Source organism: Castor canadensis, chromosome 2 (genome assembly GCF_047511655.1).
Source record: "Castor canadensis chromosome 2, mCasCan1.hap1v2, whole genome shotgun sequence".
In the NCBI taxonomy this organism is placed as follows: Eukaryota; Metazoa; Chordata; class Mammalia; order Rodentia; family Castoridae; genus Castor; species Castor canadensis.
In genome coordinates this window covers 74,567,676-74,584,153 of record NC_133387.1, presented here as the reverse complement: position 1 = coordinate 74,584,153, position 16,478 = coordinate 74,567,676, and the positions used below count along the sequence as shown (strand labels likewise).

Sequence of the window (16,478 nt, the reverse complement as noted above, 5' to 3'; positions counted from 1 at the left end):
ATGAGCAATGGCGTTAACATGAAAAGAAGCATGATGAGATACTATGGTTAAAAAAAAAGGTAGTATATAAAGTTTTGTAAGTCATTGACTTTTATGATTTTATTCTTCACTAGCATGCATTTATATTGACCTGAATACATTATATGAAGATGTCTGTAAGTTTGTACAGATTTCTGGCTTACATCAATCATTTAATTATTTTAAATCCATTTAAAGTAACATTTCATAGATACTCATAAAATGATTGTGCTTAATCATTTTCATGACTGATTTCATATAAATGGCATAATATTGCTTTTAGTAACAGACAATTTTTTTTTTTTTAAATTTAGGGGACATCAAACAAGAGCCAGGCATGTATAGAGAAGGACCCACATACCAGCGACGGGGATCACTTCAGCTTTGGCAGTTTTTGGTAGCTCTTCTGGATGACCCTTCAAATTCTCATTTCATTGCCTGGACTGGTCGAGGCATGGAGTTCAAATTGATTGAACCTGAAGAGGTTGGTTTAGTAGTTTTAGTTGGGAAAATAGATATGCTAAAATAGAAAGAAACTGATATATTTGATTAGTATGGCAAAAATGTAATTTTTTAATGTTAAAACTCTATGGATACTTTTTGAATTAAAAGCAGGCCAAAAAAGAAAAATGTTCACTTTTAAAATTATTACTATATTGCATGGCCTTTCCAATTGAATGCCATCCTACAAAATTGTTGTTGAAGAAAATCAACCCAAGCATCATTTGCTTAAGCCCTTATTCAGGAAGTCCAGGCGAGAGAAGTCTCTAAAGAAGGATCTAAATTGGGGAAGGAGGCAGAAACTGTGGTTATTAGGGAAGAGAGGAGATGTACGCTGTTGTTCAGCTTCAAATGGAAATGGAGATGGAGGAATTGTTCTTTTGAATTAGCACTCATTATTATGACAATCTGGATTTTATTAAGAGGGTTGGAGAGGAATGTTTAGGGACCAAAGTCATGTGGAAGAGGGGTAGGGAGGAGCAGCTGTGGGGATGAAGGCATGCAAGGGCCACAGTGGAAAATTCACAGACCTTCAGAATGTCTTGCAAGGCTGGGTAGAAACATTTCTCTTTGTTAGTGACATCTGTTTCAAGTCAGCTGGATTGTTATACTTCTTTGGAAGGTAGGAGTAAACTTTAAAATGTTGCCATAGTACATAAGAAATTATCAAAATAATAGAATATAGATAGATATAATATGCATATATGGCACACTTTTGTTTAATCGTTCAAATGTCCCCCTACCCCAGTCCTCTACCAGCAATGGACATACAAATAGAGTATTTCCATGAAGGATTTCTCAGTTGAATTTTTGTTCTCCCCAAGACTAGCTTTATATTTAGGGGCACTGTTATTGTAGCATTATCTATCAATAGTATTTTGTACCTCCATGAAAAAGTGACTATTATGTAAAATGTTTGTGTCTTACTAAAGATGCTTTCTCTGGTACTATTAAAACTCACTTTCTTTTTTACTAACCAACACAGGAATGGGAGATTTTTAGTTAACATACCTATGATTATTGTATTGGGTAATGGATCTAAACACCCCAGCAATGTTGAAAAATTCAGAAAGGTTGCACAATTTTTGAACACAGAGTGATTAGTTTCATAAACATTGGACATCTATAACTGAGCCTACTGAGCCCATATATCCTAAATTTTCTGTGCCTTTAAATTAATATATTCAGTACAAACAGAGAAAGGGGGAGGGTGAAGAAAGATCTGTTTCTGTTGCAAGCATGTATTTAAAGAAGTTAGAATTAGCCAGGCACCAGTGGCTCATGCCTATAATGCTAACTACTTGGGAGGTTGATATGAGAAGGATCACGATTCAATCCCAGCTTGGGCAAATAGTGTGTGAGACCCTATCTCAAAAACACCCAATGCATAAAAGGGCTGGTGAAGTGACTCAGGTAGTAGAGTACCTGCCTAGCAAGTGTGAGGTCCTAAGTTCAAACCCCAGTACCCACACAAAAAAGTATGAAATAAGAGGAGTTATTGGTGCAATTTTGTCTCATCCAGTTTGTATCAGGCTCTAGATGTACCTGGAAGGTTGGCTTTGCAATATTTCTCATGCTTCACATCAAAAACCCACACAGACCCCCCCCATCCCCCAAACACCTACAAAGGACTCAGTACCAGAAATGGAAAACACCCCTTATTTACTGTGGGCTAAATGTTTGGGTATTTAAATTTTGTAGTATGTTTAGAACTCAATTTGGCTGTCAGAGAAAATTTGTTTTTCTGTAGATGTACTTAAATGAGTACGTGAAAGAACCACAAAAATGTGAAGCAGTAACAAATTGAGACTAGAAATACTTAACAAAGTAATTTCAAAGCCCTTTAACATGACGGGAATGTGTTCTCTTCACTTCAGGGAAGATGTTAATAATCGCTGAAAGACTTGAGCTAAGCATATTCAACAGGGATTTGTATTAGTTAAACAGTTATTTCCTTCCACCTGTGATTAAAATAAACTGAACAGAAACAGATTTTTATTTTTGTCATGTATTCGTTAAGATAGGAGACATGACTGAATTATGGTCATAGCTCTTGATCTGCTCAGAATAATAAAAATTGTGCAAGTGATTAAGTTCTTTATAGCATCTACTGACTTTTATGGTGCTTGAGTTTGAATAAGTAAAAGAGAAGATTTAACTAGATGACCATTAAGTTCCACCAAATTCTGAGTTTCTGTGATATTTTTAAACACAGGGAAGAAATACATTTGCAAGTGTTCCATACAACAAACTGACATTTCCACAACTTTTCTGTAGCAGACTCATAAAGTAAAAGAAAGAGGAGTAATTCAGAGCCAGTAGACCATTTCTAAATAGCAACTAACTCAATGGGAATTGTGCAATAAGTACTGAATGTCTCCCAAGGCTTTTGTTCGAAATGAAACATCCATTTCTGATTGCTGCATTGCTTATTGTTGCAATTGCTTCCATCAGGCAATAACTGTGATGTCTTGTTAAACTTTCTTCTTTGGAAAGGGTTTGCGAAATTTTTTAGCCTGTGTGGGCCTCAGTCTTCCTCTCCCCTCCACTATGTAGTCCCTTTGAGTGTGTCTCTGAAGCCATTTGTTGGATTTACTCATGGTTCCATTTCTTCATATTTCATCTTGTGGTTTAGTATGATACTGAGTGAAACTCTAAAAGTGCACCAATTATCTTTATGGTGTGTTCAGATAACTTTAGTAAACACAATCTTTAACATCTCTCTTTTTGAGATAGTTGAGGTAATAGGATATTTTTGTCAAATAAATCAATAATCATAAGTAATTGTTCCAGGAAACAACTATTAACATAGTAAGGCATCCATAAGACTTGGTGTCAAACTCCTTTGATAACATTCAAGCTTGTTGAGCACGAGGAAGTCTGATAGTCAGGCCCTGATAGTGGTTTCCAGGCATGCTGTTACATATTCAAGTATGACTTTGAAAAAAAGTCTCAACTTACAGCTCAGTAGTAGAGTGCTCGCCTAGCTGCCTAAGGCCCTGGTTTCCAATCCCAGCACCATATGAATAAATAAATAAATAGGTAGTTACATAGCTGCATAGATAAATTATTAGATAGATAGATAGGTAGGTAGGTAGATGGATGATAGATAGATGAGTAATGATTGACATATTATATTTGCCAATTTAATTTTTTGGCAATGAGGGCAAATGCCACACTGCCATTGGCTTTTTATGCTCCTCATTAACAGCCTGATATCTCCTTCAAAAGCTAGGTATAAGAAAGTCACTGAAAGCACTGCCCCCATCTTTCACATGCTATGCTGGAAACTGTGCCTTGGCTTTGAGCAGTGCCGGACACAGTTGTATTGGTGGTATATATGGACACTGAGAGGACTCTCGGTGGTGGGTTGTCTCATTGGCCTGGGAATTATTTGTGTTCCCTATTAATTTTAAGCTTATTTTTTGCCTGCATATCACAGGCATATTACTATCTCATTTCCTTCAACTTTGTAAAGAGTATGACACTAAAAGCAAGTCTTAAGGGTACAGTTTATTGTTATAAAAATGTAGACTAATATCCACAGTGTTGACAGTTGGCTGGCATCATAAGAATCAAACTCTGTAAGAATGTCTTTTTCTCTCTGTCTCCCTCTCTTTTTGGCATACTGGGGGTCTCACCCTTACTAGGCAGGAACTCTATCACTTGAGCCACATCACCAGCCAGTTTTATTTGGTTCTTTTGAAACAGGCTTTGTGCTGGCTCCAGCCTGGATTGTGATCCTCCTATTTGTGCTTCCCGGAGTATCTGGGATGACAGGCGCACACCACTATACCTGGCCATAGGTTGAGAGAGGTCTCTTGAACATTTTGCCTAGGCTAGCCTGGAGCTAAGGTCCTCCTAATTTTCATCTCCTGAGTAGGCAGGATTACAGCTGTGAACCACTAATGCCCAGTGACTACTTTTATGGTGTTTAAAAATTTTTTTTTTAAATCCCATTTTTTCCAGAAACCTCGACAATGTTGCCTTAAATTTTATTATGATGTTTTATTTTCTAAGTGAATCCTGGTGAGTTTCTAGAAAAGAATCATTTGTAAATGAGTAAGAACTAAGGAATAATTGTTTAATTTAAAAAGCGTTTTTTGGTTTTGGTTTTGTTTTTTGTGGTACTGGGGCTTGAACTCGCAGTCTACACCCTGGGACACTCCACTAGTCCTTTTTTGTGAAGGGTTTTTTGAGATAGGGTCTCATGAACTATTTGCCTGGGCTGGCTTCAAACCATGATCCACCTGATCTGCCTCCTGAGTAGCTAAGATTACAGGCATGAGCCACTGGCGCCTGGCTACAGAGATATTAATAAATAATTTTCACTGAAGGTTGACTGACATCCATTATTAGGTCTTTGAAAGATGTTTTATTTAGAAAATGCTTTTACTTCTCATTGCCACATTTTCCCCCTGCCATTTCACTATTGTCAGAACAAAGTTTATCTTTGGAAACTAAGATGTGTCTGCCATTGTGATTGTCAGCTTAGATGTCTAATCTTGTTCCTGTTGCATCACACCTCTTTACTCTTAGAAAGTATATTGATTTATGTGATTATATTTTCATTCAGAAAATGTAAATAAAGGAGACAAAATAGCAAGGATCAGTGTTTTTAAAAGGAAAAAAAGTAGTCCTAGAGAAAGGCTACTGCTAAGAAAAGGAAGAGTGATAGAAAGACTTCTTAGAAAAGCTGTTTTGGGATATGTGACATAGCAGCAACTTGAAATTTTATGGAAATGAAGGAACTCACACTAACCCTATTAGATCATGTGCTCTTGGGGTTGTGTAGGTTTGCATGGCAGCTTCAGCTTTTGGTCAGACTAAGAAAATGTGGAACGTAATGAGAACATGCCTTTAGCAAGCCAGTATGAGGTGAGACAGGGAGAGATATACAGTAAGGAACAAGGCATGTTTTTAAATCTTTATTTTGAAGGACTCTTCCTTAGCCAGATATATTACTTCACCAAAGCCACATATTAAAAAGTTCTGAGAATTTTTGCTAAACAACAAAGTGAACATTCTGCTTTAAACACTTTTGTTCGTGGACTAATATACATGGTGACCTTTTCCACTTCCGTCTTATTTTTAGCATACAATTACTGTCCTCCAAATGAATGTTTAATTCTCCAGTTTGGTGCTGGCAACAATTTTATTCTGATGCTGCTTCAGGCAATAAAATTATTTGTAGTGTAGTTTGTTAATTTGTATACTGTTTCCTCTGTTACACACACTCCCATTTATTCATTCTTTTGCACAATACTGAGCAGGGTCTCTTTTTTTCCTTTGGTTTATCATAACTTTAATAAAACGCCATTACAAAGAGATCATTTTGCAGCTCTTAATCTATAGTTTTCAGATGAAAAACTAAGAAGGAAAAAGCAAATAATGTATCTGAGAATGGAAAATTTGCCTCATTTGGTGAATTGCAGCCTGTTCATTCTGTTGTAAACACATTCCCTTATTTCCATTTAATTTTTTGTCCTAAACAATAGTGACAAAGAATTCTATTGTGATGTTTCAGAATGACTACTACACGCCTGATTTCCACCAGGACAGAGGAAATTCAGATCACGATAGCTTTTGCTACTTTACTTATGTCTGATTTGGACATATTTTGGTGGTTTTAGGAGTAATTCAGTAATTAATTAATTTTTGTGAAATATGAGACGTTAATACTTAACAATCCAATATAATTCTGTTTTGGTGGCAGGTGGCCCGGCGTTGGGGCATTCAGAAAAACAGGCCAGCTATGAACTATGATAAACTTAGCCGTTCACTTCGCTATTATTATGAGAAGGGAATCATGCAAAAGGTGAGCCATTAATACAACATCAAAATTCATTGAAATGTTGCGCATTAATTGCATGTCATACTTTAAAAGCCACATATCATTGCCTCGCTGAAGCAAGGTTTTCACTCATTTCAGCAAATACTTAGTTCCTGGGTTTGGTAATATAGGCTTTTCTATTTATACATCCACGGACACCATAGACAAATGTGCAATAATATTGTATAGAGAGTAATACGCTTTCTGGAAGTTTCCACTTTGTTGCACATGGTAAGCAAAGAAAAAAAAGGTTGTATCATTATTGATATTACATCTATATAGTTCCAGCTGTCATTATTCTGTTGCATCTCCTCAATCGTATGTTTTTGAAATACTTTTGTTTGTAGTCTGATGAAAATAAAGAATGATAGAGCAACTTAATTTTTTTTTTCTTGTTCTGATGCTTAAACATCAGACATCTCTTTTTCTTTTCAGGGAAAACCACTCTTTTACCTTGCCTGATTTTATCACCTGACAGTTTAAAATCCTAAATCATTTATTTAAAATAAGCATCTGGTCTTCTTTGTCTGGCAGAACAGAATTCAATATGTTTTATTTTGTTTCATGAGCTCCCTCTAATATTTGAAAATCGCTTTTAAAAAAAGTAAAGGTAAAATAAGGGAATTAAAATTATAACATTTTGAAGGACGTAACAAATAAATGAATGAATAAAGAAAAAGCATTTGGATATTTATTATGTCCTTCAGCCTTGAGTTTGTATTCTTATCTACTTACTTGACTGCTTAGATTTCCCCAGTTGACGGAATTGGATGTGAATGCTATGTATGATAGAACTTTTGGGGTATCACTGTATGACATAGGAAGGGCATGCTGTTCAACAGGCTTACATATAAAAATTATATGCTTATAGCTAACACAACAACCAGGGCCCCTTACAATTTTAACAGCCAGATTCATCCTTCCTCACCCATGTGGAGCCATTTTCCTTGCTGCTCCCAGACACAGCCCTTACTCCCCCAGTGTATCACTCAAGTTCTTTGTAGAGTATCCTGCTCTTCTCTCCTTGACCGTCTGTATATAAAACATTGCGAAGGTTAATTAAACTCTAGTGCACTAGTCATTCCGAGGAGCCCTATGCCATCTTTATAAGAACAAAAAAGCACACAGCTCTGATGTGGGGCTACATTTTCCAAGGCATAAGGAGAAATGCACACATTGCCGTGTTTGTTCATTGACTTAAACGATATGTGGACAGATGTATATGTGAAACACAATTACATAAAAAGACTAAAAGGTCAAATAGAAATAACCAAATGGGCCCAAACGTAAAAAATTTTAAAGTGGTACTTCATTTCAGTAATTATGAAAGAAATAAGAAATGGTACAAGTAATGCTTGCTGTGCCTCACGGACAATGATGTGTGCAGTTCTATTTCAAACTTGAAAAACGCCTAGAAAATATATGCCAGTATTTTAACAGTGGTTATATTTTAGGTGATATGTTTATACAGCATTGTCAGTAACCAATATCCCTCTGTTACTTTTGCAATTTAACAAAAGTTAAAACATCATTTAAACATCGAGTCCTTGAAAGCACAGCTTACAAGATACCTACTCCTTATTTGCTCTGATTCATCTCTACACAAACTTCCTACTTTTTTCCATTCTAGCATTGCAATTTGGGTATGCTTAATGTACAGCCTTTTTCACATTGTAATTGCATTACTAATAATGGTAGACCTCATTTCCCTTGCTTAGATGTCAGCTCTTATACTAAATTCAGCAATATTTAGCATAATCCAATAAATATAGTAGTAGCCCTAAGAATGTTTATTCAGAAGAAAAGCAGAAGGAAGCAGTAAATAAAGGCAGGGTCTTAAGAGATTTTTGTAATCTTGATTGCATGTTGTTCATTTCAATTCCCCCAGTGAAGAGTTTTTCACTTTTCACTTCTAATTATAGCCAAGAGCAACATGCCAGACTAAAAAAGGTCCAGTACCTAAAGCAAATGTCTCTTTCTCTGCAGCCCCAAACAAAACAAAATAGGTTACAAAACACTTAGAGGTATGGAGACCATTTATTTTTTTCTGAAAATATAAACAATGAAAAATAAATATAACTAAGAATTGTTATCTCAATTTGTTTCTGATATTGCTATTTTTAGTTTTATGGTCATTTCACCAGTTCATCTTTAAGAATTAATTTCCCTGGCATGAAGAATTAAAGTAAATGAATTGTGCTGTGCATCATGTTAGAAACTTCCCTCTCAGTCTCATGTTTCCAAAGAGCCCTTCCTGTCTCCGTTTCACAAGACAGGAAACTGAAGGGCAGTTTAAGAAACATGTCCAAATCATAAACATTACCGTGCTGGTTTGCTCTCTCAAACCAACCAATATTCAGTTTGCTTGGACTTGGTAACATGGCTCCTTTTACTTAAATTCAGGGCAAAAATGTTCTAAGTCTGAGTTCAGAGCAGCAGGATTCTTTGACAGTTGTTCCTATTTCCCCAAACACACACAGTTAGTTTATAAACCATGAGCGCACTGTCCCCCACATCACAAATCAACTAGCAGTGCCTTTTTACATGGGACACAAGGCATAAGTCATTTTCAGCTTTCTGAAATTATGAGCACTACACACACACAGAGCTTCTTCCAAAGTTAACACTAAGAACTGCATTTGTCCATTTCCCCAGCCCCCAGGTTTTGAGGTACTCAACATTGTATATGAATGGTAGGCATCTTTGTCTCATTCAGTTCTTTGTAATTTTCTGCAGAAGTATTACTCTTTAAAATTTAAGTTTGGGATATGTTCCTCCCTATAAATTATGCTACATGTCTTTTATTTCAGGCACTTGTCACATTTCTTTTGCTCATTTCCTCCCTACACATTGTGTATTTTAGATTCCTTTCACTTTTTTACACTTCTTACTTCAATTTGACACTTTACGCACATCCTTAAGTTACATCTAATGCATCTTGCCTTCATTTTTAAAAGTGCTGTACCCAGAATAATGCTGTCTTCTTGATCCATTTTTCATTTAAATAAAACTATGCATCTATGTGTTTTTTTGTTTTTTTTAAGATGACACTACACAATGCAGAAAAAAAAAATAGAAGAAACAACGTATCCTGGAAATCAGTGAATCACTATTCTAGTCCTATCAGGAATAAACCACATTTTTCTTTTGAAGTTTGAAACTACAGTTTTTCTACTCTTTTAGAAATGTGATATTAAGAGGAGACACTATACCTTAGTGATATAGGTTTTTATAAATAAAGACACTACTTTTAAAACAAAAATTTCCAGTGTGAAATGCTTACACTAAAATCATTGATTGTTTTTCCCCCAAATAGCAATGTAAGTTCACATTTATGGTAAAAGAAGCAAATTGCTGATTTTCCTAGCTATATCTGGAATGAATTAATTATTACTCAAGGTCAACATTTTATACTTCCCTTGATTGAACTATAGTTTATTCCACAAAATAAGGACTTTTCTGTGTGTGTCTACATAAGTTGGTTGCTTTTTTTTTTTTCTTTTGCTATTCATCCATTCTAGTATATTAAACCACATCCCTCCCTTCCTTCTCCCTCCCTATCTGGGGATGGTGAGGATGGGTCTATCTCTTCCATGTTATCACCAGGTGGCTGGAGAGAGATATGTCTACAAATTTGTGTGTGATCCAGAAGCCCTTTTCTCCATGGCCTTTCCAGACAATCAGCGTCCACTGCTGAAGACGGACATGGAGCGCCACATCAATGAGGAGGACACTGTGCCTCTGTCTCATTTTGATGAGAGCATGGCCTACATTCCAGAAGGGGGCTGTTGCAACCCTCACCCCTACAATGAAGGCTACGTCTACTAACACAAGTGACTGTCAAGCAGGGCATCCTTGGGCTTTCCCCTTTTCTTCAAGATACAGAGAATCAATGAATTCTCTTCGATCTTTGTTTTATTTTTGTTGTTTGTATTTTATTTTTAAAAAATAATACAAAAGGGGGCTTTTCCTGTTGTATTATTCTATGGTCTGCCATGGACCGCGCACTTTATTTGAGGGTGGGTGGGAGTAATCTAAACATTTATTCTGTGTAACAGGAAGATGATGGGTGAAGGGGCTGAGGGGGTGTGGGAATTACTTTTTACTTAGTCTTGGGATGGGGTCCTGCAGGTTTAAGAATGATGAAGCTATATCATATCTATTTGATTTCATAATAACATAAGGTAATGTTCATTTTCTCTGGGTATCTATGGTATAGTTAATTTCACATTGTGTAAATATTCACTTGGAGACTATTTGCCTTGGGCATCCCCCTCTCCCCATCATTAGTGAGTCTCTGCAGGTGTACAAAAAAAATTCTACTGTAAATGGCAGTTTAATTGTTAGAAATAACTGTTTTTTGCACCTCTTGTAAAAAGGTATTTAGTGACTGCATTTGCCATTTTTTTTTTGTTTGCTTTATATATGACTTGCAGAGGATAACCATAAAAATGGGTAATTCTCTCTGAATCTGAATAATCGCCATGACTGTAAACAAGGGGCACAATTTTGGACTCTGGCTCCAAACTGAGTCACAGGCCAGTAGCATTACATGTATCTGGTGCCACCTTGCTCTTTAGATACAAATCATATTGTCTTTTAAATATTTTGAAGCCTATTTCAGTTAAGTAATACATGTCATGGTTCTTTGTAATCTTGAATTAAATGTTAAATCTGGGATCACAATGAAGCAAAAAAAAATAATAACCTGTCTCCTTTTACTTCCTTCAGTACATAAATACATTACTTAATCAATAAGAACTGTACTAAATCACATATTATGCTGTTCTAGTTACAGCAAGCACTCTTTAAGAAAAATATCCACTCCACTAAATAGGTACTATAGTAATTTTTAGACACGGTACCCATTGATATGCATTTAAACGTTTTACTGCTGTGTTATGTTAATAACATATAAATATTAGACAATGCTAATGCTTTTGCTGCTGTCTTTTCTCTAATATTCTCTTTCATGCTGAATTTACTATGACCATTTATAAGCAAAGCAGTTATAACTACAGATAGCATTTCAGGACAAAATAGATGACTCAAACCATTTATTGCTTAAAAAAAAATAGCTTACGCCATGCTATGCTATAAGCATCTTTTATGCACATTGACAAATGAAGAGTGAGCTTCAGCTTGCTAAGGGAAACTGTGGAAACTTTTGTAACTTTTGGTGACATGGAAAATTATTTACAAACTGTTAAAGAATATGAGGAAGTTCTGTATGACATAGTGCTGGCACTGATATTATCCATCATCTCGTTTTGAACACTCCTAGAAATGCGATCGGATTGTTTGAGAGAAGATTTAAAGATTGGTGGTTTCAAAGGATTTTTTGTTTGGTTTTGATTTTTTTGTTTTGCATTTGGAGAAAATATTGAAACCAGGATATGTTGTTCCATTCATTCTGAAAAAAACAAGTAAATGGTGTTATCGTATCATAAAGTAGCTTGTTAAAACATTCGTGCAAAGAACATGAATTCTGTTCAATCCATTAACATTCTAGAGGAACAACTTACTTCAGTCTGTAGCAATGTTAAAAAAGAAAATCCTCACACACAAGCTCAAATAGACCCATGAAAGCATTTCATGACCAGCAAAAGAAAGACTGTTTAAAGACAACCTCCAGCTATCCACATCCCAACACTACACAGATCACAGCTATTGCCCTACATGGGACAATTATTGGGAAACCTACATATCAAAATCAATGCTATGCACATTTGTTCCTTCAAAAATTCTAATTTCAACAATCAGTGATTTTAATGACTGTTCTATGTACATATCACTTATCATTTGGCCCTCGATGGGCTAATAAGTATGCCTTAAAACTCAGACCCCTCCCCAGTATTCATGTGGACACTTACAGCACTTAGAATAAAAACAGATTTAATAATCTGAAATTTTTGTTGGAAAGAGAGCTGAGGTATATGATTGGGATATTTGGTGAAACTGAAGGAAAAATTTAAAGTGGGTCTTTGAAGTAATTTCTAAATGAAAAATCTCTTGAGGATTCTTTCTCTTTCCTTTTTCTCTTTTCCTCCCCACCCCCTTTTTAATATCTTAGTCCTAGTCACTCAGTGAGGAGGAATTGGGCCATGAGTTATCCTTAAGGGATCAATGAAAGATATGGTATTAATTATATGATACTTAAGGGCAAACTATATATATACATATATAGCTATTAAAGGTAGTGACTCACTGAACTAAATAAGCAATTGGCTAACTGTATTTCCAATATAGAAGGGTTCAAAATACTGCATTACTGCATTTTAAAACTTTTGGGAAAATGTATCTAAAGTTTTATTTTTAAGTTTTGTCTTTATTCTACTTTTTTGTTTGGTTGTATTTTTATTTTTTTTAATTTTTTGGGTAGATTAATAAATCTGGCAGCTGATTTCTGCAAGATTCTTGTGTTTTTTGAATTTCTAACTGAATGTAGAAGTTAATTATATTGAATGTTTTCCTTTGAGTTGCTAAAAGAAACTACAAGCAATATCACCACTAGTGTTTAATGCCTCTTACTGATTTCATTACTAATATCTGACAGTTTAGTTAAAACAAAGAATGTTATATTTCAAATAACTAATGAAAAATGATTTTTAAGTTATGCCTATTTAACAAAGACTTCAAAATAAAAATTCACAAAGCTGACCGTACAAAACATTTTTCTCAAATCATAGAAGGATCTTAGAGGTCTGGTTTCCTGTAGATGTTGGTAATGAACACAACTTAGTAACTTAACACATATTCATCCTCCTACAGTTCTGGAGCTCAGAAGTTCATAATGAGCCTTAACGGGCTAAAACCAGTAGGGTCAGTTCCTTCTGGAGAGTTCTGAGGAGACCCTTGCTTCTTCGCCTTCCTGGGATTGCCAGCATTTTTCTCTCCTAGTTATACCACTTCCATCTCTGCTTCCTTAGTCACAGTCTCCTCTCTCCTACAGTTATATCTTCTAGCTTCCTGTAAGGATACTTGTAATTATATTTAGGGTTTACCCAGATAACCCAGGATAATCTCTCCCGCTGAAGATTGCTAGTCACTATGTCAAGTCTATTGGATATAGGACAGGGGGCTAGGAGAAGCTTTATTCAACCTCCCACACAGATAAAGACTCTGTGTAGCAAAAATGCTAATTGATAGATTCTTGGACCAAAAAAAAAAAAGTTCTCTTGAGGGAGCTAAGATTAGAATGTACTGAAGAATGTTTTTATTTACTATTGAATGGTCTCCCCTTGTTCTGCATAGTTTTGAAAGCCTTCTGTATTAAGGTTTTCTTATTCCACTAGTTCATCTCAACCTTTTACATGATTTAAATCTCTCTTTCCCAAACATTATGTAATGAGAGAAAAAAGTAAGATGTGATAATAGCAGTAAATAGCACAGTTAAATCTGTTGTCCAAGTCAGATCCTATTTTTTAAATAAATCTCTTTTAGAGTTAATGTGAGTTTTCACTCTATGAGCTTAACATTTGTAAGTTCTTACTGCTTTTTCAGTAAGAACAATATACATAATATGTCTCCTGTTAATTAAAGGAACAATTCTGAAAATAAGTCAACTTATCTTTGTACGACAAAAGAAAATTATTGTCTGATACAGTATTTGGACAGCTCATAGGAATTTCTAAAATGAATCACTTTATCTATCATGCAAACTGGTTCAGAGCTTATAATGACAAAACATTCCACAGAAGGCCACTTGAATGTTTATTACTTAGGGTCTTAAAAGATGAAAACTGAAATTTAAAAATAAAAAGGCTGGGATGGCTCAAGTTTGATAAAGCCCCTGCCTAGTGGGCAGGAGGCTCTAACCTCAATACTTCCAAAAATAATAAAATAAACAAATGAATAAACGAGAAAGAAATGAGTAAGATATTTTCTGGTTGCAGTTTGAGATGGAGAATGAGGAAACAGTTATTTAAAAGCATTCAAATTGGGGAAAATAATTCAAAGAAGACAAGTGTACATATTGAATTATGATAAAAACCAAGTTTCAAAAAGGTATTTGTGTTGGACATAGCACAAAGTAACTTGACCCATGGGGCCCTAGAAAGATGGGTGGATCCAACCTGGCTGCTTTGTGGAGGCCTTGGGCCAACCTACTTTATTGAGAATGTAACTAGTGCTTTTAGGGCTTCTTCTTCTCCTTTTTTTTTTTTGAAATGAGACTGACAGACATTTGGAAAAACAGTGTATGGAAAAGTATAATTTAAGAACAGAATTTCATTAGACTAGTGAATGCTTTTATAGAAATATTGATGACTTTAGAATGTTCAATTAAAAGTGTATATATTAGCTATGGCTTATGAATTCATATGTAAGTAGGTTTTCTTTTTGCCTATAGACTCTGATATTATTTAGTTCCATTCTAAAATTATATTTATGTTTCTACAGGGAAGAAATTTTTTAATTCACTTGGTTGTATTAAAATTATACTCATGGTTTAAGAAAACATGGTATGAAATTCATGTGCTAATACGAAATTAAATATGCTTAAAATTTAAATCTAAAATAAAAGCCCAGAAATTGGAAATATTGGACTGTCGTGATCACTCTGAATGGTGGCACACCTAAAACTGATAGAAACTATCTAAACTGTTGACTGTCTTCTAATCATCTTAATCATTTTAACAAGTTGTGCCCAAATCACTTGAGTTATGTTTTTGCACTATTTTCATTTCCTCTTCTATTCATTTTCTGGCTGTCTTAGTTACCAGGACACTTGATCATTTTTTCCAGTTCTAAGTTCCAATTTCTTTAAATATTTCATTTATTGCCTTCAATAAATATGTCAGGAAGAAATTTTGGGAAGAGAATGATCTAAATTATTTCAGAGACTCTCATAGGCCAGACAGAATGGATACATGATTTACATTACTGGCTCTTTCTTTTCCTGATGTGTTTAATACGATGCTGAGGCTAATGTTAAAACCAAGCTATCAGTGTGTCTCAATGCCAGGTAATGACAAGCAAATTCATTGCTTAGACCTAGTTACTTGCCTGGTTTAACTTATTATTACAAAAATGTCTATCACAATGATTCACATTTTGCTAAAACAGTGTTTTATATATACATATGAATAATCCTTACAGAAAAATCTAAAAAAGGAAATGAAGCACTATGTAAACAAAAGCAGAAACAAACCAATAATTTTTAAAATTTAGAGGTCAAATGATTGAAGCACCATTTTGCTGTTTTCCCACTAGAAGAGAGTACACATGTGTTCATCACACTTTTTGGAAAGCTGTCTATCCTGCCCCATGATTTATATAAGACATGACTTCTGAGAACAACAGAGTTCTCAGAAAAACTTTGATGTACAGAATTCAAATTCTTATATACAGTTTTATGTTTCAAATGACTAGTAAAGTTATCTGTCCTACAAAAAGTGTAAAAATAAATTTAACTGGCATAGATGGTGGGAATTAAAAACAAGATGACGCACATATTACTTTTTAACTTCAAATTTTAAAAATTTTATTTTTAATGAACCACAGAAATATCTTTCATTATTCTTATAAATAGTCTAATATCTGACTTAAAAAAATTTTCCATTCTTTGTGAAAAATTGTAGTAAAATATATTTAACATAAAATCTTCTATTTCAATCATTTTTAAGCATTCAGTGACATTAATTACACTCATAGAATTGTGCAGCCATCACCATTTATCTCCAAAATGTTTTGATTCATTATTGCTAATAAAGTATTATTTTAAATACTTCAGGAAATAGATACATATTAGGATCTGAAATGCAACTTTATGCTTCTGAAAATTTAATTTCATTGTTCATTTACCAATAGGTTGGCTTTGATTTTATACTGTAGCTTGATAGCTTTAATGAGAAGCCTAATAATTGTGGTGGGGGAAGCAAGTGCATTTATTGAATATTTTTAAGTAGCTCAGCATATTTCAAATGTATGTTAACAAATGCAAAGAGTTACTTGAAACAAGACACATTGAACAATAAAATGATCTTTGCTCTTGTTTTTAGTTTGAATTGACAGATTTTATTAACATACAGATACAAATATATTAAATCCACAGATTATGATTAAGTCTTTAAGACACTGATAATTTTAGGTAGTACCTTTTAGGAAAAAAAATTCCAAAGCAGAA

The 16,478-nt window shown here is 34.6% G+C and overlaps 1 protein-coding gene across 5 annotated transcripts in view; it reads left to right on the top strand.

Annotated features, from left to right (window-relative positions):
* Etv1 (ETS variant transcription factor 1) overlaps positions 1-12,766 on the top strand; it is a 90,364-nt gene extending 77,598 nt beyond the window's left edge. For all 5 annotated transcript variants that reach the window (XM_074065055.1, XM_074065054.1, XM_074065053.1 and 2 more), the window contains 3 exons: positions 333-502; positions 6,236-6,337; positions 9,959-12,766. In XM_074065055.1, the coding sequence (XP_073921156.1) occupies positions 333-502; positions 6,236-6,337; positions 9,959-10,180 (494 nt within the window). In that variant the 3' untranslated portion in view covers positions 10,181-12,766. The remainder of the gene's footprint in view (positions 1-332; positions 503-6,235; positions 6,338-9,958) is intronic.
* The last annotated feature ends 3,712 nt before the right edge of the window (positions 12,767-16,478 follow it).